This window comes from Hydra vulgaris, chromosome 12, assembly GCF_038396675.1.
Source record: "Hydra vulgaris chromosome 12, alternate assembly HydraT2T_AEP".
In the NCBI taxonomy this organism is placed as follows: Eukaryota; Metazoa; Cnidaria; class Hydrozoa; order Anthoathecata; family Hydridae; genus Hydra; species Hydra vulgaris.
In genome coordinates this window covers 38,947,501-38,969,380 of record NC_088931.1, presented here as the reverse complement: position 1 = coordinate 38,969,380, position 21,880 = coordinate 38,947,501, and the positions used below count along the sequence as shown (strand labels likewise).

Below are 21,880 nucleotides of genomic sequence, written 5' to 3'. Positions count from 1 at the left end.
ATGCGTGCAAAGATCGAAGAAAAAGACAGATACGCGGCTCTTGTATTAAAAGAAGAAGGCTATAGCATCAGACAAATAGCGGAAAAGCTCGGAAGGTCTCACTCTTGCATTATTAACATAATTCAACGATACAAAGAGACCCGGTCAATTGATGATCGTCATAGGACTGGACGCAAAAAAATTTCAAATAAACGTGATGTTCGCTCGTTAGTGAGATTAATGAAAGAAAACAGACAAGCATCATCTACAGACTTGTCTACGAAATGGACTTTGTCAAATGGTCTGAAAGCAAGCCCTAGAACTGTGCGTAAGGTCGTCCACAATTGAAATTAATTATGTCGTGCTGCTGCTAAAAAACCACGCTTAAATAAAAAACAAAAATTTGCCAGGAAAGAGTGGTGCAAACTAAATAAAAATTGGTCAACAGATCAGTGGAGCTGTCTGGTCTTTAGTGATGAAATGAACGTTGAGGTAGACAACAGAAAAGGTCACGTAATGTTGCGTAGACTTCCAAGCGAACGGTTCGATGAATCATGCATTTTGAAACGAACAAAACAAGGCAGTGGTTCAATAGGCATTTGGGCCTGTATGAGTGCCTGTGGAGTTGGCGTTTTTCATTTATTCAATGGTAGACTCAACAAAGAAAGGTACATCGAAATTGTGGAAAACTCGCTTATTCCTAGCATTGATTTATGGCAGTTGCAAGATGGATTTATTTTCCAGCAAGATAATGCGCCGTGTCATAAAGCGCATGTTGTTAGCGACTGGTTCAATTCTAATACAATTCAAGTGCTTCCATGGCCTGCCAATAGTCCAGGCTTGAATCCAATAGAGAATTTATGGTCGTGGCTTGATCACAAGCTTGGTAAAGAACAACTTTACAATCTCTCATCATTTGAAAAATGTACCTGATGAAGTAATCAAAACTTTAATGAATTCAATGCGAGAACGAGTACAAGAGTGCTTGAAAACAATTGGAGGAACAACACGTTTCTAAATTATTTTTTTATTGCTTTTTAAAATATTTTTGAAACTGGTCTTAAAATTTTGTCCAATTTTTTTTTACATATATATTTTTTACTAGTCAGTTTTTTACTTTTTTAACATTATTTTGTAAAAAAAATTATAAATTCTTTTGTAATAAATATAAAATACAATAAAAATTCTTTCTAAAAATGTTTTTCTTTTTTTGATACCTTTTTCCAAAATAAAATTATACTAAGGTTAAAAATAAATTTTGAAAAAAAAATGAGTGGTCTTTAATTTTTGGCCACCGCTGAATATATTATTGTTCACTAATACGTTTTGTATGACTAAGACCGTGTTATATGTTTTCCACGTTTTTTAAAATTTTGTGCATATAAAAATTTTTGAGCGCAATTACAGATCTTTTGTTAGGTAAAAGATTTCAAACGTAAAAGAAAACCTAAGTGGCGCCTAGTGGCAGCCAGATTTATGAAATTATTAAAGCAAACATATATAAGCTTTAAAATATCTGAGTATAAAAGCAAGATGTAGCAATAAAAATATATATTTAAACAACATTTTTCTCTTTATAATTTTTTTTTTTTATTTACATGTGCGTCTACTTCAACCACAGCATTAGTATATTCATTAAAACCAGGGCTGTGGAGTCGGAGTCGTGGAGTCGGAGTCGGAGCTCTTTTTGGCTGGAGTCGGAGTCGGAAAAATTATACCAACTCCGACTCCAGCTTAAAAAAAATCTTTCAAAGTTTCATAAATTTCATATGAATTTTATATATATTATTCATTAAAATATTTTTTGTTCTGTCAGTCTAAAGCTTAAGTATCAAACTCTAGCCCTCAAATATATATATATATATATATATATATATATATATATATATATATATATATATATATATATATATATATATATATATATATATATATATATATATATATATATATATACATAGATACGTTTAGTAAATACATTTAAAAAAAAGATCATAGAGCTTGTGGTAAAAGATGATTTGCCTATATCATTATTTTCAAAACCAGCTTTTATGGGTCTTAATGGTGAAATGGCCCTCAAGCTTAGCGTTTCTCTGGAGAGAGAGAGTATTAGAAAATCAGTGATTGAAGAAGCTTTTAAACAAAGAGAAGAACTTAAAGAATCTCTCAAAGGACGCTTTGTGTTTCTTAAAATGGACGGCTGTACACGTCACAGAGTGAACTATTTTGCGATCAATGTCCAATTTGTTTGTGAAAATAATGAAATAGTTACCAAGACATTGGCAGTAAAAGACACCAAAGCTCATCACACCAGCGAATTTCTCCAGCTTTATTTCAGGCAGCTAGAAGAACATACTGGGTTCAGAAAAACAGATATATTTGGAATGGAGGAACACAGTATAGAGACAGAGGAGCAAACCGAAGTTGCTTCAGATGAACAGCAACATGACAGTTTAGATGAGCTTGTTGAAACTATGTCGATACGTTTTCGCATTCATCACATGCGCTGTGCTATGCATACGCTACAGCTGGCTATACGGGATGGTCTGCAAGAAGGACATGCTGCTGCACTTGTTGAAAAGTTGAGAAAATTGGCTACTGCAGCCAGAACTCCTAAAGTTGACTCAATTTTGAAGAGACGCGCTGGAAAAGGGGCAATTATTGATCAAGTCACACGATGGGGAAGTACCTACTTAATGATTCAACGCTTGGTTGAACTGAAACCCTTTCTCGTAGACATGGCTAATCCTCAATTGATGCTACATGAAAGCCAATGGAAACAGGTGAAAGAGCTTGAAGAATTGCTACAACATCCATTTGCAGTGACTAAAAAACTGCAATAAGAGGACTTAACTCCAGGCATTTTCCTTAAGGAGTGGAAAAACTTGATGTTTTGCTTGTCTCAAAAAGGAGCGTTATTTGCAAGTGGCGTTGCCGCTTCAATGAAACAGAGAGAAAAAGTACTATTAGAAAATAAGATTCTTTTGGCAGCTGTTTATGTAGACCCAATGCATCGGATACTTCTTGATGATCAACAGCTGACTAAAGGAAAAGAAGCTCTGTTTGAAATAGCTGTAAGAATGAACAAGTTACAGAACTGTCAGGAACAAGAAGAATTGGGTCATACTGCCACATCTTCAACATCATCTACTGATGAAGATTTTGATTTTGAGAAATATTTGGACCATAAAGACCGTACAAAGCGTTCCCGCATGGAAAAAGAGTCATCCCTATCAGAGAACACCGCCAGTAAATTTCAACTCAGTTTTTCATGTGCATTAAGTAGTGGAACAATTTGACCGTTCATCAAAAGTAACAGTACTGCAAGCAATTGATATGTATCCTGAAATGGTCAGAGAAGTTGCCCGAGTAGTTACTGCCTTGCCACCAACTCAAGTTAGTGTGAAGAGGTTGTTCTCGTTATATTATAGCGATGAAATAGGCAATCTTAACATTTAAACGCGTTAAATTTGTTTTTACAAATTGGTGACTTTTGGAGGAGTCGGAGTCGGAGTCGGGAGTCGGAGTTGGAGTCGGAGTCGGAGTTGGTCCATGATAAGTTAAGGAGTCGGAGTCGGAGTCGGAACAGCGGTGTACCGACTCCGCAGCCCTGATTAAAACTTTAAGTGTATATAAACGGTTTTAAATTGTTTTATAATGTCTTTATATAGGTTCGACACCATTTAGGCATCAAAATTCAGATTTTGGTTTTTATGCTTTTGTCCAGTCACTGGCCCACTGTGCAATGAATTAAAATTTTAAACTGTCATTTTAAGCACGAGTGATAGTAATCACTTCATATAATGCAGATAATGAAGATGAATTATTTGACCCAGTGTCGTGCCTAGTGGGTCGGAGAAAAAAGTTGCAATTTTGTTCCCGCCCCACAAAAAGACTAGTAAAACTTTACTTTAGTTAAGTCATTAAATTTGTTACTTTAGTTAAGTAATTAAATTTGTTACTTTAGTTAAGTCATTAAATTTGTTACTTTAGTTAAGTAATTAAATTTGTTACTTTAGTTAAGTAATTAAATTGTTACTTTAGTTAAGTAATTAAATTTGTTACTTTAGTTAAGTCATTAAATTTGTTACTTTAGTTAAGTAATTAAATTTGTTACTTTAGTTAAGTAATTAAATTTGTTACTTTAGTTAAGTAATTAAATTTGTTACTTTAGTTAAGTAATTAAATTTGTTACTTTAGTTAAGTAATTAAATTTGTTACTTTAGTTAAGTAATTAAATTTGTTACTTTAGTTAAGTAATTAAATTTGTTTTAAAAAGTTACAATTTTTACGTCAACTTTTCTTGACTTTTACCTCTTTCTCTTGTCAACATTATTTAAAACTTTTTAGGCCCCGATCCCCCTATTTTGTTGACAATTAACGAACAGCCCGAATGGGCCCCCAAAAATCGTTGCTCTCTCCCCCAATTGAGGAGCGTAGGGAAGCCTTGCCACAAGACTAATTTGACCAAAGATTAATAAAGTTCTATAAATGAATTTATTATCATAAAAACTACAGATAAAAATAAAAAAAAGAAGCACAAATCATTATAATTTTTTCAATTAAATTTTGTTGTATACTTTTAATTTAATTGTTACAACATGCGCTAGCAGTTCTTCCAATTTTTTTCTTCTGTCACACACTGGAAGAAGCCAAGAGTGTTACATATAGAAATAACTTCATTTTTAAAAGATTTTATATTTTTTGTTGCCAATAATTGCTTCAATATCAGTGAATAGCAAGTTTGATTTTTCAACAGCCTAAAATATAGATTTACTTTGTTTCGAAGGAGAACAATTGAAATATTCTCTATTTAAAAAAAAAAATGCAGGTAGTTTTCACTGTACTTTGAAATACAAATAAAAGATTTTTATGTAGCTTTTCCAACAGATTCTATGTTGCTAAGAAAAATGATATTATATTTGTATAGGTCAAGACCATATGTAAGCTGTGAAGCTGTTTATAAGTTATATAAATAAACTAGTGTTTTTAAATTAAAAGAACTGCATATTGCAGCTCTGTTAATTTGAATAACGTTTTTCGAAATAGGACTTGTTACAGAAATTATAAATTCCATTTTCTCAGTGTTTAATTTAATAAAACATGCAACCCCATAGGTTTGAAATTGGTCAATTAGTTGTTGTAGACTAGAGATTTTTGGCTTAGCAAAATTACATCATCTGCGTATGTTTTCATACCTGTATAGATACCATTTATTGACGATTCTACTTTTCAGCGATAAAATTGTGTATAGAATTGATAACAGTTGGGCGAATTGTTGAAGTTCAACTTCCCGTTTGTTAAAATACTGTTATAGAATTTAGAGAGCCACAAAAGGAGATTGTTACTACCACAGTTTTAAGATGTTCAGCACTTATCCCATAGCTATCTGGAGACTTTACTATTTTGCAGTGATATGCTGTTTATAAATCAGCTGTTGTAGAGGTGGAACTTGAATAGGGTTTTGGTTGTTATTTATAATAAGTAGCGTATTGATTAAAGTTTGTAAATGTTGTCTGAATTCCTTAACAATATCTTTTAAGCTTTGCAAATTATTATTTTAAAATAACCAAGTACTTGCTTTGGTTTTGAATTTACGAATGTTGTCTCAGAACTTCTAAAAATTTGTAGTTTTCAATTTCACTGTTTTTTTCATGGATCTTTTTGTTTGGGCTGCTTTAATCGCTTTATAAAAGTTTTTTTATAAAGCGATTAAAGCAGCCCTATTTTTCCAAAATAATTAAGATTATATACATCTCTAAAAAGAAACGCCACAAAAAAACGTTTTTCTGCCGCTAAAAAAAAAGTTCAAAAAACGTGGCACAGAATTTTAGCAACTTTTTCGGCTCTGTAAAACGCGATATTTGCGTACCTAACTATGGAATTAGGTCAAGGTTGTCACGTTATTGTAATGTTATCACTCCATTCGAAATGGTAGAAGCCGTAAATTGTTCTGAAAACGTAAACATTAAAAAAACCTTTAGTAAATCGTTTTAATTTTTTTTTTTCATTCGAGTCTTAATAAAAGTGTAACCATTTTATACGCTGTTTTTTATTTCTAAGTACCTAATTGAGCCTCAGTAAATAACAAAATATTGTTAATTAGTAACTCTTTAAGTAAAATGTTTTAAGCATTGTTGAATGGATAATTTGTGGTATCATTGTATTTTAGCAATAATAAAAAATAAACGATATAAATTCTGTATAAAACTTATCTATACTTTATTATAAACAGTTTGGCAGTTAATTTACGCAAAAAAGTTGTATAGAATTCAAATTTAAAAGTCAAAAAAAGTAAAGAAGTGATTAAGATAAATATTTACATTACTTTACATTATGTTTTTGTTTGAACAATTTTAAACACAACAGGTTTTTAGCATTTTTATTATCAATTCTTAACAACTTCTTGGTTTTTTTATATCCACTTCTCCGCATAATCTCTGTAATTAAATTATAACAATTTTATAACCACTTCTTCACGTGATACACTCTTTCTTAACATTTTTATAACCACTTTTTTACTTGAGACAATCTTTCTAGCTCTCGTACAGCTACCCTTACCTCTTTCTCGCATAACCTAACTGAACAACAGCCTATTGCAAATCAATTTTCCAAAAATGTGTTTAGCTAAATTTATGTGACGCAACATGTATGTAGAATTTGTTAAGATAAAAGAAATCAAAAATTGCAAACATTTATTGACGCAATATTATGTATGAGCAGATGTGTTTAGTTTAATTTAATGTGACGCAATATATTCATATGCAGATGTGCATAAGACATTTTTTTTTTTTTGCCAAAAAAATTATAGCACTTATTTGTCACTTTTTAACATTAAGGTTTTATGATAAATTGTGTAGGTATAAACTGCATGTAAACCTAGTTATATAATACTTGACAATTACAGAGTTTTATAACTAGTAGAAAATAAAATGTGGATTAGTCGTAGAGAAGCCATTCATTTTTTAGATGATTGTCTAGAAGCAGCTTAAACATTTTTAAAGTGTGCCATGCTAGACAAGAATAAAATGAGGATAGAAAACTAAGAAAGAATAATTTCAGAATAGAATGTTTTATGATCTAAATAAAGAAACCTTACTAGAAAAGAATTTTTACATAAGAATATTTTTTGGCAGAAATTTTGAAAAGAAACTTGAAATACTTTCTAAGAAAGAATATTTTTTAATAAACGTAAACAACTTGCTTGGAAAGAATTTTATTTAATAAATGCGAAAAACTTGCTAGGAAAGAATTTTATTTAATAAATCTAAAAAACTTGCTACGACAGAATTTTATTTCATTAATCCAAAAAAACTTGCTAGGACAGAATTACCATTTATAATAAAAGTGAATCACTGATGAATGATTCAGAAATTTCAGATAATCTTTATTGTTTCACAAAGATTTTGTTAGAATTAGATTATACTTATTTATTCAAATTATTTTATTTGAATAAATAAGTATAATCTAATTCTAAGAATTAGATTATACTTATTTATAAAAATAAATAAGTAAATCTTTTATTATACTTATTTATTCAAATTAGATTATATTATTTATTCAATTAAAAATCATAATTGTAATTACCAAATTGCGCGCAAATTCTTTCTTAAAATTTCTTTGCTAGCACGTTTTTAAAATTTCTTTTCTAAAATTTCTTTGCTAGTACGTTTTTCCAATTTTCTTTGCTAGAAAGAAAATGACTTGTGCGATTTGGTACTTGTGCGATTTCTATCCTAAAAAAGTCTTTGCTAGCAAGTTTTTTATTTTTCTTTGCCAGAAAGGATATATGTATTTCTTTCTTCTTTTCTATCCTTCAATTATTCTATCCTAAAAAGTAATCATGTTTTTTTCTATCATAGCAAGAATTTTCATGTTTCTTTCCTAGAAAGGCTTTCCTGAATTCTTGTCTAGAACCGGCTACCGTTTTTAAAGATAATGCTGATACAATGTCATTAGGAAGAGAGTTCCATTTATTTATTATTCTTAGAGAAAAAAAGTTCATTCGTAAATTTAACCGTGAAGATTGTTTTTTTAGTTTATATACATGATCACGAGTAATAAATTGGCTATCTATTGCAAAATAACTTCTATCACTATTGTTTTATGTTGCACCATTTTTAGACGTATATTAGGTCTGCACGAAGTAGCCTGTATTTTACAGTTGTCATATTTAACGCCAAAAATCTTTGTTCATACCGTAGATCATATAATCCATTGATTCGTTTCAAAGCTCTTCTTAACACATTTTCCATTTGCCGTTTGTCTTTGAGAAGTTTAGGGTTACATATTGATCCACAGTATTCTAAGTGAGGGCGGACTAGAGCTGAAAAAAGTTTTTTGAAGGATAATAAATCTGGATATGATGTAAATGTTCTTTTTATTATTCCAATTATTTGTTGACTTGAATATTTGTGTTTGGAAAATAATAAGTTTGAATCTATGTGAACATCTAAATCTCGTTCGCAATTTGTGGGTTTAATGTTTACTTTTATATTGTGGGTTTAATGTTTATTTTTAATGTTTATTTTATATCGTTAACATACGTAATAAAAAGTAACGCTGAAAGGACGGAGCCTTAGGGAACTCCACTTTTAACGGGTACCCAGTTTGAGTAATACCATTAACAACAGCTCTTTGTATACGGCTTTTCAAAAAATTTTTATCCAATATAGTATTAATCCATTTATACCATAAGCTATAAGTTTAGAAATGAGAAATTTATGTGCAACTTTGTCAAAGGTTTTTTCAAAATCGAAATAAATGTTGACGATGGGAATATTATTATCAGGGGATGATATCCAATAATTAATTACATTTAAAAGGTTAGTTAAGCAGAAATGATCTGGACGAAATCCATATTGGTGTGGACTTAATAAGTTATTGTTAATCAATTGTGTCATAATATAGTTTTTTATAGTTTTTTGAGATTTTTATTGTACAGTAAGTATTTTGTAAGTACAAGTTATACTGATAAGTCTATGATTAAGTGCTTTTGATCTGTCTCCTTTTTTGAATATGGGTGTAGTTGTTGCGTCTTTCGATATTTGAGGTATTGACCACTCTCAAGGACTTTGTTAAAAATAGTAGATGTTTACATTTGAAAGCATTCATCAGGCCCTGGTGATTTAGATGAGTTTAGACTTTTGAGGTATGCTTCAATAGTTTCTTGACTTAAATCAGTATTGTTTGTTTGTGGATTGACATTTTATATGTTAGGTTAAATGGTGGTATTGCTATTATTTTTTTGTTTGAAAAAGTATTAGCAAAATAACTATTGAATAAATGAGCTTTATCTAAGTCAGTAGTTGCAGCAATATTATTGTATTGGATGTCAGGGAATGCTTCTTTGTTTTATCTTTTTGATTTGACATACGAGTAAAATGCTTTTAGATTTTGGTCTATGTCTCTAGCAAATTTTTTTTCAAATTCAATAATTGCTTTTCTGCACACTACTTTTGTTTTGTTTCGTGAAATGCGGTACTCATTGTATGTTTCTTCATTTCTGTTCAATATATATTGACGATATTTCTCTCGTTTAAGTTTAAGCTCATTGATTATTTGAAAGTCAATCCATTTTGAACGTTATTTTTAAAGTTAGATTTTGTTATATTATTGTTGATACTAGTTTTAAGTTTATTGAAAAAGATACTCCATTGTTGGTTTGAGTTGGATGTTGGACAGAGTTTAATATTTGCAAGGTCCCTTTCATAGATTTTTTTTTTTCATATTTCATAGTTCCCTTTTGTGTATAAATGTTTTGTATGGTATGGCGGTAAATTTGCAATAGATTCAATCGACGCAGCAAAGTAGAGTAGTTGATGATGACTTTTGCTAATGGGTGCTAGATGAGTTAAAAAGAAATCACGTTTTCATCAAAAGTAAATAAGAGGTCAAGTGTGGAAGGATTTTGATTTTGTCTGATTTGTGTTGCTTTTGAAATATGTTGGGTTAAAAAAGAAACTCGAATATTTTCAGTAAATTTAATTGATTTAGAGGCATTTGTAATAGGTTGTTTTGGATTTTACCAGCTGATATCTGGGTAGGTAAAATCTCCAATAACAAGAATGTTAGGATATTTGTTTGAATGTTTGGCAATGTGTTGATTTATGCAGTTAGTGTTTTCATCATTACTTTTTGGTGATCTGTAATATAAACTTAACAATAACTTAGAAGTTTTCGTAGTAATTTCACAACTCAGCGATTCAGATGGAAATATACCTAGGTTTATTAGGGATGACTTTAGTTTGCGAGTGTGAATATTGCTAAACCTCTTCGGCAAGAACTATTGCTGTGATTTATATGTAGTAAGTAATTTTCAATAGCAAACTCGAAATCATTAACTTCAATCTTTTTATTTTTAGGCAGAGTTTTTGTTAAAAAAATAATTTCGGGTTTCAGATTGTTTACAATTTGTTTGAGCTCATGGCGTTTATTTAATAGGGAGTCGATGTTTGTGTATATAGCTTTTTCGGATTTAATTTCAGTAATTTTTTTAATGGTTCGAAAATTAATCCAATTTTTTATAGTTTTTTTATATTTTTTGTTTACAAAAATTGAGTTTGATGACTTCGTTGCGCCTAATGCACCATCGAAAGGGTGAGTTTGGTTCATTTTCTAGGAGTATTTGGTTTTATTTATTTCTTTCTTTTTTAAGTTGAGAATCGATTTGCGTTTCGGCGAGTGTTATATCTGGATTAATGATGACATTTGTATATTTTATGTTTTTGCGTAATTCCCGAGCGTAAAACGTATTATTTGCGTAATTCGCAAGTAAAACTTTATTGCGTTCGCAGTTTTCAGGAAGTACAGCAATAATGGGTGGAGGAGTTTTTGAGTCTTTTTTGTTTTTTAATCTTATTATTTTAATAGGTTTTTCATTGCCTTTAGCAATTTCATCAAATATCTGGTCAATTATGTTTTTTAATAAAGTTCATTTAAATTATTTGATTCTGGAATTCCAAAAACAATAATGTTCTTTTCACGCTTTTTTTATATATAAAAAATATTTTAAATATACGATGTTAAAAAAAATTAAATAAAAAAAAACAAAAAAAAAACCACAACAAAAAAAAAAATTATAAACTGTAAAGAATTTTCTGTAAAGAAACAGTAATGAACCATTTTTATTTATACTTTTCATTGGTTTTGAAATAGAAAAACTAAATATCAACAAATTATATTAACAGGGTTGGTAACGATAATAAATAAATAAAATAACTATAAATAGTACTTGTCTATATTTATTCATTGATAATATTTAGACAATGATGATAAAATAAATGATAATAATATGATGAAACAGAGCTGGATGATAAAAAATATAATGCTTCGTGTCTAAATGATTATTATGTTTAATTTTTTTTCAAAATTTTAAATTGGAAGTACAAATAAAAAATAAAAAAAAATTGAAAATAATGAAACTTTGAATACTTTGAGAGGGGAGAATTTGTACCTTTGATCCGTATGCACCTTTGATCTTTTAGCCCTACCTCCATAGCTACATAACTTATTAAAGAGGACTGATAACCAGCGTGATATAAAATTGAATCTACAAAATTAATGGTGTTTTCGTACCAGAATAGACCATTATTAAATTTATTTCTAAAAAGTTTGATTTTGATGGCATAAAGTAAATATTTTACTTTTACAGAAACCTCACTTTTTTAATATATTTTTTAGTTGAGTAATTTTGTTTATACCATTTTGTAAGTAATTTATTCACCTCTTGTATGGTTGCTTTTGGTAAGCTATAGAAGCATATAGTATGACAAAAAAATTTTTTTTATAAAAATTGAGCAGGTTAGCACCCTTGATCCTAATGCGTTTATGTACCTTTGATCCCATGATCAAAGGTTGGTACACAAAATAATAATAATAATAATAATAAAATGTAAAAACGATAAAGTAACATTTAAAGTTCTGTACAATATGTTATACTGGTTTTAAATATTTTTTTTTCCAAAATAGAGCTTTATAATAAAGATTTTTATACTATTTTGTGTCCTTATAATATTGAGTTGTACTATTTTAAAGTTTGACAAGTGATTTACTAATATTTTATATATGTCTTATGTGTGTGTTTTTGTGTTTATTTATAACGAAGATCCTTATAAATAAAAATCTTTATTATAAATGTTTATCCAATATGATGCACTTCTTAGTGGCGATACAGTTTAGCGTGTATTTTAGGAGAAGGAAATAAATTTAATGATGCTTAAGAGTTATGTAAAGAAACGCCAATTTCTTTTAAAAATATCTTAATTTTCGAACTTTGTTACCATTTGTATTTGTATATTTATTCAGTCATCAATAATTATAATTTTTTAATTTATTAAAATCATGCACAGTAAAAACAGTTCGTCGTAAGAATTTATCTAAAATGTATATTCTAATTATTGACGGAGAGAGGCAGACAAAGACTCTCTTTTCTGACGATATTTGTAACTATGCAAGCCAAATTGAAAAACGTGAGTAAACTGTACTTTTAAAGTCTAGATTTAAAACAGTTGGGAGATAGTGCGTTCTGTGGTAGTTAATAAGAACTTCCAATTTTTAAACTCGATTAGTGAAAAAATTACGTCTTTCATAATGTTTCAAATTTTTTTCGGCGGTTAGTTCAAAGATATGGCTCCTTATTCTTAAACTTTAGATTTCTATACGCTGGTGTGATTTGTGGCGCCACAAAATTGATTGAATTAATTCCATTAATTATTTTGTAATTCTGTATAAGGTCAATACGCATGCGGCGGGTTTTAAGGGTAGTCAAATTATGCCGTGTTAAACGTGTCCGCGTATTTTAGGTGTTTTATTGACGTAATCCTTTTTGTGGTTTGATGTTGAACTTTTTCGATTGTATATATATTTTTTTTTGTATTTTATCTATTTTGCTGTTTAAGAAAAATAATCAACATGCGTATATAAAAGAAAGAAAAATATGTCCGTAAAAACGAAGAAGACAGTAAAATCTTGTCAACAAGCACCGTTTTTGTATATACAATATAATATATAATTTTTTCTTATTACAATGATCTTTATAAAACAAAGAATTAAACAGACAGAGGCTCAAAGAAGATAAAGGTGACAATACGTTATCGCAATCTTTTAATAGAGCCCCTATATATACTTTCAATAGAATATAGAAAGGCATAAAGCTAAAGATAAAAAAACTGAAAAAATAGAAGCAGCAAACTCCAGAGTTACTCAAGCTTCAAAAATTTCTTTTTTGATTTTAAACTTAAATGAACTTAATGACTTTGCCATACATTTAAATCTTTTTTGATAGATATTCCATATATTTGGATTTCGATATGCAATACTATATTCAGTATATTTTTTAACGTTTTTAGGTAGTTTATATGTGTTACTTATATTTGCTCTTAGATAATAATTTTCATTACTATTTACTTCAAACGTGATGTTTAGGTTTTCAAGAGAGAGATTATTGTTGAATAGATACATAAAATTTAAATGCTGATAGATATTTATTTCAAAAATATCTATCTTTTTCATATTCTTCATGTTTAGCGTGTTCACGCTTATTTTTAGAGTAAATGGTTCTGCGCGTATGTTTTTGTAAGCTATAAATTTTTTTAAGTGTTGATGGTTGAGTATTTGGTCATGATATATTTGCATAACTGATGAAGCAATGAAATAATCCAAAATATATTAGTTTGAGACTTTGTTTATTGATATACGAACGAACTCGATACGCCATACCAATTATATTGGTGATCTTAGATTGAATATATCTCCTATGAAATGAGGAGATCATGCTGGGACGACAATTTTTAATAATTTTTGAATATAAGTAATATATAGGACATGCCAAAGAGTTGAATCACGACTTCTGAATCCTTTTTTAAATTTTTCTAGCACTCTATTTTCAGCTGCAGTTGCGTACTCAGCTTGTAAACTTCACTTTAAGATTATTAGATACTATAACCCCAATCGCATTCTTTTGCTGTGGTTTCAAGTTGTTTGTGATAAACATTTCGTGATTCCATTATATATATATGGTTTGCCCATATTGTTACAGAATGATAATTTTGTAACAAAATTAATAATAACTTTATTGCCTTTTATTACAGACATTGTTTTGATGACTTAAAAATAATTCTTATACATTCAAGGTATAAATTTGAATTCGGATTAAGTATAAATGCATTGTATCAAAGGTGCATATAGGTAGGATGAAGGGAGTATACTGGTATGCACCCTTGATTCAAATTGAGTGTCTTAAGTTAATTTAAAATCTACTTAGGATACTCGGGTAAAAAAATGGTTATTAAATAAATAATAAGGTATAAAGTTTGCTATCATGTATTATTAGCTAAGAGAATAAATGGAAAACATGTACCCAATAGATTGGCCTGAAATAATTTTTGGATCATGAATGCAAACTCTTCCCTACAACAAACGGAATTAATTGCTAAACAGCAGGATATGAAGCTACTTTTTCGAATTCTTTTAAAAAAAAAACTGTTTCTTTAGTTTTAATGCTTTAAGCAAGATAAACAAGGAGCAATAGAAATTAAATTCGTACTATTAACAACACTCTTAATTGATGCTGTATAAGTTGATTCAAACCACGTAGATGTGGATGACAGAAATACTGATGGCGCTGTGTTTCAACACCCTACAACAAAAATACCGTTGGCTTGTTACAACTGTAAGGGTTTGAACCTCACACTTCAAAGAAAATATTATAGTATTTTAAATGTGATGACAAAAAAAAAAATGCTTTAAAATATTTAAAGATGCTTAGAAAAAAGTGTAGGTGCAAGGAATCTGCGAAACCTTGCTGTTAAACGATGTAGAAATAGCTACGGTAGACCCTAGATGTTCAAAGATAATTTTTTATAAAAGTTTATAGTCCAAAAATTTAAATAAATGTATTAACTCTCCAAAGGTAGTGCAATATAAAGTAAATGTTTATCAATCTATCGGATAAGCAATTGCGACTCTTGAGGTTGATGGTATCAAAGAACGCAACGTGGACTGGAGAGAAGCATACAACATAATTAAAGCAAATAAAAGAGATACAGATCTGTGTGTTAATGAGATAAAAAAATAGCGAAAGTTCTTAGCTATTTTTTTATCTCCTTAACACACAGATCTGTGTGTTAAGGAGATAAAAAAATAGCTAAGAACTTATGAAAACTCTTTGGCTATTCAAAATCGTGATGTTTTGAAACAAGGGTTATCATTAGACACAACCAAGTTGTATCGAATGATAACCCGCTAATGTTACGCTAATAATCATAAAACTTATTGTGGATGCTTTTATCAAAAAATGTAAATTAGTGAAGAATGAAACGTCCGTGTACGCGGGCAATATATTTTTAATGAGAATGTGGTTAGGAATGATTATGTAAATAAACACTTAATCAATAATCATTTAATTTAGTCTTTAGGGAAACAAATGGATATGATCCCAAAAAAGTTAACAAACAGAGTAGCATTATCAGTTTTTGGACTGTTGGTAAGTTAATAACCAGTTTGTGGTTGGTTACAAATAGCTTGAGTCTTTTAAAAGGTAAGTTGCTAATTTGCAAAAAGGTTGGGACAATCTTTGATGAGAGTGTGAAATTTGTTCGTTGAGAAGTTTATGCTGAGAAAGTTTTAATTCAGCTTTTGGTGATTTGGTTGTGCATGACAACAAAGAAACACGTGGGTTGATGCAAGTTTTTTAGCAATCGGTGCTCTTGTTTAAATTAGAGAAACTATTAACGAGGATTTAACAGGCCTCAAAAAGAAATGTTTAATGTTCATATAAACAAGCTAGATGCTTTGATAAAATAGAAAATGTGGTTTTGATCGGTAAAAAAAAATTAAATTTGCTGTTACAGTTAATTAAAAGGTACAATGTTTAACATGTTCTTTTAAAATATAATTTAACTGACACATTGAAAAATGTTCGCAGCAGGTGGATAAATAAATTTTGATTTAGGTATGGGCAATTTATGTAATGAGCAAGCAATTATTGCTAAAAATAAAAAGAATTTCCCGTGAGGATTAAAATTTTTGTTTATAAGAAAACAATGCAAATATACAGCATAACAATGTACCTAAATGAGAAGGTTTATAAGAAGTTGAACTTCTAGAAAGTATTATTTATTCAGGTGCCCAATAGGGAAAGTGTCTTTGCATTATGAAAATTTGTTTGTAATAGCAAACATACTCTTATTTCTCAGAATAGTTTAAAGGTTTATCAAATTAAATAAGGAATTAAAATTAAAAAAAAAAAAATTAAAAAACATTCTTGTAAGATACTTCTACAAATTGATATTTTTTATATGTATATCGTACTACAAATCAATCTAAGAAAATTTGAAATTTTATTTAAAAATGCAAATGTTCAACAATAGATATATATTAATGTTTTATAAGTTTCTTTTAAGAAGAGCCAATTAAACCGTATACATCAACACAAACGCGGCCAGAATTATCCGTATCAGCAACATTAAAAAGATCTTCTCCATTCCAAATTGTTATCTGTTCTCCGTTGTTCACAAAAACAGGGTAAGGAAAGTTAGAAAAAATGATCTCCTTGTCAGTAGCCATGAAACCAGGATACTGATAATTTTTATAGCCATCATAAGTGATTACTTGACTTGGAGATGGAAAGATAACTTGTCTTTTGTCATCACAAACGAAGACATTTAATTTAGTGTGATCATCGTAGCAACCAAAATTACTTCCTTGAGCTGATCCAGAGCATTTGATAATTCCACTTACATGAACTAGTTTAGTTGCTACTAAAAATCCATCTTGCCAGATGGGTACAATTGCAGGAAGATCACTCGCGCCAGAGAAGCATGCATTTTTTCTTAGCAACACCCATTTTAAATCTAAAGCAATACTTTTATATAAATCTGTTGAAACAAAATTTATGATTAAAATAGTTTTTATTTCTCGAATAATAAAGAAGATCTGAAAGCAGTAACTATACCATTGTTCCATTTTCATGGTTCATGGTTTACATTTGAAAAGTTACATATTTATTTACATTACATATATAAATATAAAAAGTACATGTAAAGACTACAGCTTAATTAATAGTTTTCAAACCTTGCAAGTTTGTGCTCAATAATGATCTTTTTTCTTTCTGTTCCTTAGCAACAATGATAGGAAAAATGCAAAGTAAGATAATGAGTTTCATTTCGATTTGACTGTAAAATAAATTATGTCAATATAAATACATTTGTAACAAATTAAATTTAAATAAGAATTTTTTTGAAACTGCATTTAACTCTGTAAAGTGGAGGGCCACTGCATTTGAGGAACTTTTTTATATTATTATTATTTTATTATTCATACCCTTCAACCAATTGAATAAATTTGGGCTTGATTCTGCTCTGGCGTAAAAAGCTATTTTTTCAAAGAGATATTCTCCAAGCATTAAACTACAAATTATCGATTTGGGATCTTTTATTCGAAAAAAATAATGTTCTAAATTTAACAAACAATATATAATTTAAAACTTTTTATATTTTTTGTTGCTATATTTCCATTTTGAATAGTTAATTTCCAGCTGAATAAAGCAAGGAAAACGCAGGAAAGTGTGAGTTCCTATCGTTGTTATATAAATAATAAGCCAATTGTTTTTTATTGTCCGACTTTTCTAATTACAATTTCATTTTATCACTTATTTTGTTTATTTGTTAATGTTCGATATTTAACGTTCTACTCTATTTTTTAAAAATAAAACAGAGCGCTTGTAAAGAACATTCAGATCAAACATCTAAAAGGATTTGTAAAGAGTTTCATTTTTTCTCTTTCTTTATTAAAAAAATTGGTTCAGTAGAATAGCGAAGAATGATATCGACCACAAAATACGGTCAGATATCACTCTCCGCTATTCTCAGAGTCAGCGCGACATTTGACAATGGAGTCGGCAAAATGGGATCTATAGTTAGCAATCGGCAAATGTTGGCTAACGAGGACCTTTTCTTTTTTTAAGAACCGTTAGTCGGCAAAAAAATTTTTTAGGCTTTAGTCGGCCAAAAACAGATGTCACCCCCCCCCCCCCATTAAAATATCTTCGGGACGGCCCTGAGCAGAGTTGTCGCTCTATAATCTTGGTGAAATACAAAACCCTAAATTTTTGATATGCTATACCGTAGATGTCACTACCCACGTTTTATTGCAATTTTCTCTATTTTTTTATTTGCTGGTTTGTTTGCCCAGTTAAAAATTTTAAACTCGTTGGTAATTTTAAGCTGCGTTGTTTAGTTTGATACTAATTAAACAACTACTTTAAACAATGTATTGTATGTGTGTCTTAACTGAGTTAGTTATGATAACCTCGAAATTTCAGAACTATTTAGATTATTGAGGTATGTTGTTCTAACATGTTAACATGGTATCTGTCTATTATATACTCGTAAACCTATCTGGATTTTTTGGTGTTAAAAAGCAGATTTAGAAAACAACAACCATTAAACTCATTTAAGTTTCAATCAAAAAAAAACATTTTTAATTCTAAGGAATATTAATAACTCAGATGAGTTTTTTCTAAATAGTTTTACTTTTTATTTTTTTAAGGATTTTATTGTTTATTCTTTTAGTTATTTATGTATTGGTTTATATATTTTAAATCTTTGAAAATTTAAACTGGAAATTTTACATCTTACAATTAGCTACAGTTTATTAGAACGTTTTAACGATATTTTTTTTTTAAGGGGCTCTATGAAAAGATTGAGATGGTATTGCATCACCCATCGAGTCCCAGTTTTAATATGAATGACCTAATTTAAACTAGTGGGAACGTAAGGTTTACTCTTTAAGGTTCGCATTTAAATTTTAATAAAATTGAACTTTTTGTTGAACCCAATTAGAATTTTTATAAACATAATTACTTGAAACGATGCGTCAAAAATAATCAATAAAACTAATAATAAATAGTTTTAAAAAATTTCAACATATTGTTTTATATATAAATATATCTAGCAAACTTGCTTATGTGAACTTTATTTGTATTTAAAATAGTAAAATATTGCTAACTCGTTTTTTGTGAGCAGGTTAAAACTTTTTAAATTTCTCCAGACCTTGTGAAAAATTATTTCATATCACCTGCAATAGTAAGAAAGTGCTACAATTCCTTTTTCATATAAAAGCTTTAATTTGAAATACAGAGTACACAATTTAACTGCAAACTTATTTCGCTATAGGTTGATGTTTTTAATTATTTTCTTATTGTGCAGAACATTAGAAAAAAAATGAAGTTGATTATCTTTGCTTGTGTACTACCTATTATAGTTTCAGAATGCGCCATAATTTATAACAGTAATAACAAGAACAGGCTTTTAGGTATGAGTAACATGTTCTATTTTTAAAATATTGTGGTTAAATTTTATATTTTTTATTCATTTTTGTCAACTTTTTAGATTTGAAATGGGTATTATTACGAAGAAACCTATGTTTTCAAGCTAGAAATGATCTCCCTGGATTTGTTCCTGTTTATGAAAGCGGTTGGTTAGTTGCAACGAAGCTTGTGTATGTTAGTGGATCTTTAAAATGCTGGTCATCAGCTCAAGGAAGCAACTTTGGATGCACTGATGACCACACCAAGTTTAGCGTTTACGTTTGTGATGGTAAAAAACAGACCATTTTTCCATCTCCTAATCAAGCGCTTACTTATGACGGCACAAAATCTTATCAATACCCTGGTTTTACTGCAAACGATAATGAAGTGATTTTTACAGAGTTCAGTTACCCTGCATACATAAGGGAAGGACAGCATATCACTATTTGGAGCGGAGAAGATCTATACAACTCAAATGAAGGGGATAACTCCGGAATGGTTTGTGTAGACGTTTTTGGCTCATTTGCAAATTCATTAAACTAATTAAATATTGTTATATGATTATGTGGTTTAAAAAAAATTTCTTTCTTTTGTATTGTTGCTCTTATTTTACTTATTTATTGCGCCTATTGAGACCTTACTAAGCGTAGCCAATGTGTCTCTATAATTTAATAAGCGTAATCATTAAATCTATCAAAACATTTAGCAGCATAAAGATTGTTTTTATTGAGACCTTAATGTATATATATATATATATATATATATATATATATATATATATATATATATATATATATATATATATATATATATATATATATATATACTTACTTAATGCATATATATATATATATATATATATATATATATATGCATTAAGATCTAATGTATATATTTATGTGTATATATATATACATATAAACCTAAATGTATATATATATACATATGTATATATATATATATATATATACATAAATATATATATATATATATATATATATATATATATATATATATATATATATATATATATATATATATATATTTTATATTTACTCTTTCGAAAGCTTTAACTTGAACTGTGGAAAGTATCCTTATTTCTAGCTTATCAATGTTAGAAATACTGATAATATCTCTACTGTCACTTATTTTGCTATTTATTGTTCTTTTTTTGATTGAAGCTATTTGGTTTCTATTTACTACTTTTGGTAGAATTTTTTCTGATCTATTGAGCAAAGTTTTTTGTTAAAACTTTATGTCAAGGTTTGTTAGAAAGACTTCAATCTTAAGTTCGTTAATTACTGATTTTTTATTTCCTCTATTTATTAATACATGAAATTAAATTTTGTTTTTGTGAGGGCGTCATTTCTCCAGTGTTTTTTTTTCAAGTTTTTTATAGATCATTTTTTAACATAATATAATATATTTATATTTTATTAGGCCGCCTGATCCCGGTGATTTGTTACTTTTCATTTGAGATAAGGTTTTTCTAACTTCATACTTTGATATTTTCCAATATTATCTTTGTTAGTGATTCTACTAACTTTAGAATTAAGGAGAAGAACTACTTGAAAAACTTTTATTTCTTTTTTTTGACCAACACCTGCAACTGCCACCAGATTTACGCAGGCCCCTAAAGGACGATGTTTATAGGAGCCAAAGCTTCATATTTTTCCCACTTAAAGGTTTATTAATAGCCACTTAGCCGAACCCCAGCATCTCCAACTGCTGAATAAACTAATGGTTTATCTCCATTTAACTTTTAGATTGGATGGATCGCTTTGAGATTTTTGGTGTTTTAAATTTAAAAATAAATTAAAAAAAATTAAGAGTATTTAATAATCTTACAGGCAACTAATCAATCATCACTAATCATCATTTTTGAGTTTTTTATTACCAAACAATTTTCAAAAAGACAACATGATAGTATTTTACTTTAAAAAGACTATATTAGTAGCTTTTTACTTCAAAAAGACTACATAAAAGCTTGTTAATTTTTAGCAAACTTTAGCGTTATTATTATTTTTCTTGTTGTAAACAAGAACATTGATAATCTTCTTGTAAAGGCAAAAATATTTCTCCGTGGATGCAAGTGGATATAAATTAAAAAAAGGATTAAGGCACCCTTTTTATGAATACGACACTCAATGAAAAAAAAAAAAATAGAAAAAAACATTTTGATTTATTCAATAAAATTATTTTCCAGAAAATAATAGTTTTTAGTATTGATAATAGACTTTACCAGCCTGAGCAATCAATTAATAAAATTATATTATATTCCAAAGTACTAGTTTAAACTACAGGCAGTATTACTAATTTAAATATTAATTTAAATTAAAAGTTGCGTTTGAATAAACTTTAACATCAAAACGAAACAGAAAATGGCGTTTTAGGCACCTATTTAATTCTCCCTAATCCTCTACAAAAAAGACGTTTTTTCATATTAAAATGGTTTAAATTTTATTCAAATTACTTGCAGATTAGATACGTATTGCCTACCCATGTTTTTATCTCTTTTTAGTTATTTACAAATTGGTAGTTTTCCGATATGATTGTTACATGGCTGTCATTACATATAGATCTTTATATCCT

General features: G+C 28.8%; 4 protein-coding genes across 4 annotated transcripts in view; 2 read left to right on the top strand and 2 right to left on the bottom strand.

Moving 5' to 3' along the window:
* LOC136088101 (uncharacterized) lies at positions 1-327 on the top strand. Its single transcript, XM_065811763.1, has one exon. It carries the CDS (start codon positions 1-3, stop codon positions 325-327), a length of 327 nt encoding a protein of 108 aa, XP_065667835.1.
* Positions 328-16,240: 15,913 nt separating this feature from the next.
* LOC100215883 (uncharacterized) lies at positions 16,241-17,442 on the bottom strand. The gene is made up of 3 exons (XM_065813166.1): positions 17,302-17,442; positions 17,053-17,153; positions 16,241-16,832 (listed from the first exon to the last, which is right to left on the bottom strand). The coding sequence occupies exons 2-3, from the start codon at positions 17,141-17,143 to the stop codon at positions 16,378-16,380; spliced, it is 546 nt and encodes a 181-aa protein (XP_065669238.1). The 5' UTR covers positions 17,144-17,153; positions 17,302-17,442; the 3' UTR covers positions 16,241-16,377.
* A 1,654-nt stretch (positions 17,443-19,096) lies between these two features.
* On the top strand, positions 19,097-19,881 carry LOC100212279 (uncharacterized). Its single transcript, XM_065813165.1, has 2 exons — positions 19,097-19,293; positions 19,371-19,881. The coding sequence occupies exons 1-2, from the start codon at positions 19,203-19,205 to the stop codon at positions 19,829-19,831; spliced, it is 552 nt and encodes a 183-aa protein (XP_065669237.1). The 5' UTR covers positions 19,097-19,202; the 3' UTR covers positions 19,832-19,881.
* Positions 19,882-21,876: 1,995 nt separating this feature from the next.
* LOC100208756 (uncharacterized) overlaps positions 21,877-21,880 on the bottom strand; it is a 6,481-nt gene continuing 6,477 nt past the window's right edge. The window contains exon 5 of the mRNA XM_065811202.1: positions 21,877-21,880. This exon is cut by the window's right edge and continues 121 nt beyond it. The gene's annotated coding sequence lies outside the window, so the exon portion shown is untranslated.

Excerpts from the sequence above, each read along its gene's own strand:
- LOC136088101 (XM_065811763.1), top strand. The coding sequence starts at position 1 with ATGCGTGCAAAGATCGAAGAAAAAGACAGATACGCGGCTCTTGTATTA.
- LOC100215883 (XM_065813166.1), bottom strand. The coding sequence starts at position 17,143 with ATGAAACTCATTATCTTACTTTGCATTTTTCCTATCATTGTTGCTAAG. Across the intron at positions 16,833-17,052 it reads ATTGAGCACAAACTTGCAAG|ATTTAAAATGGGTGTTGCTA; the intron begins GTTTGAAAACTA and ends GTATTGCTTTAG.
- LOC100212279 (XM_065813165.1), top strand. The coding sequence starts at position 19,203 with ATGAAGTTGATTATCTTTGCTTGTGTACTACCTATTATAGTTTCAGAA. Across the intron at positions 19,294-19,370 it reads TAACAAGAACAGGCTTTTAG|ATTTGAAATGGGTATTATTA; the intron begins GTATGAGTAACA and ends TCAACTTTTTAG.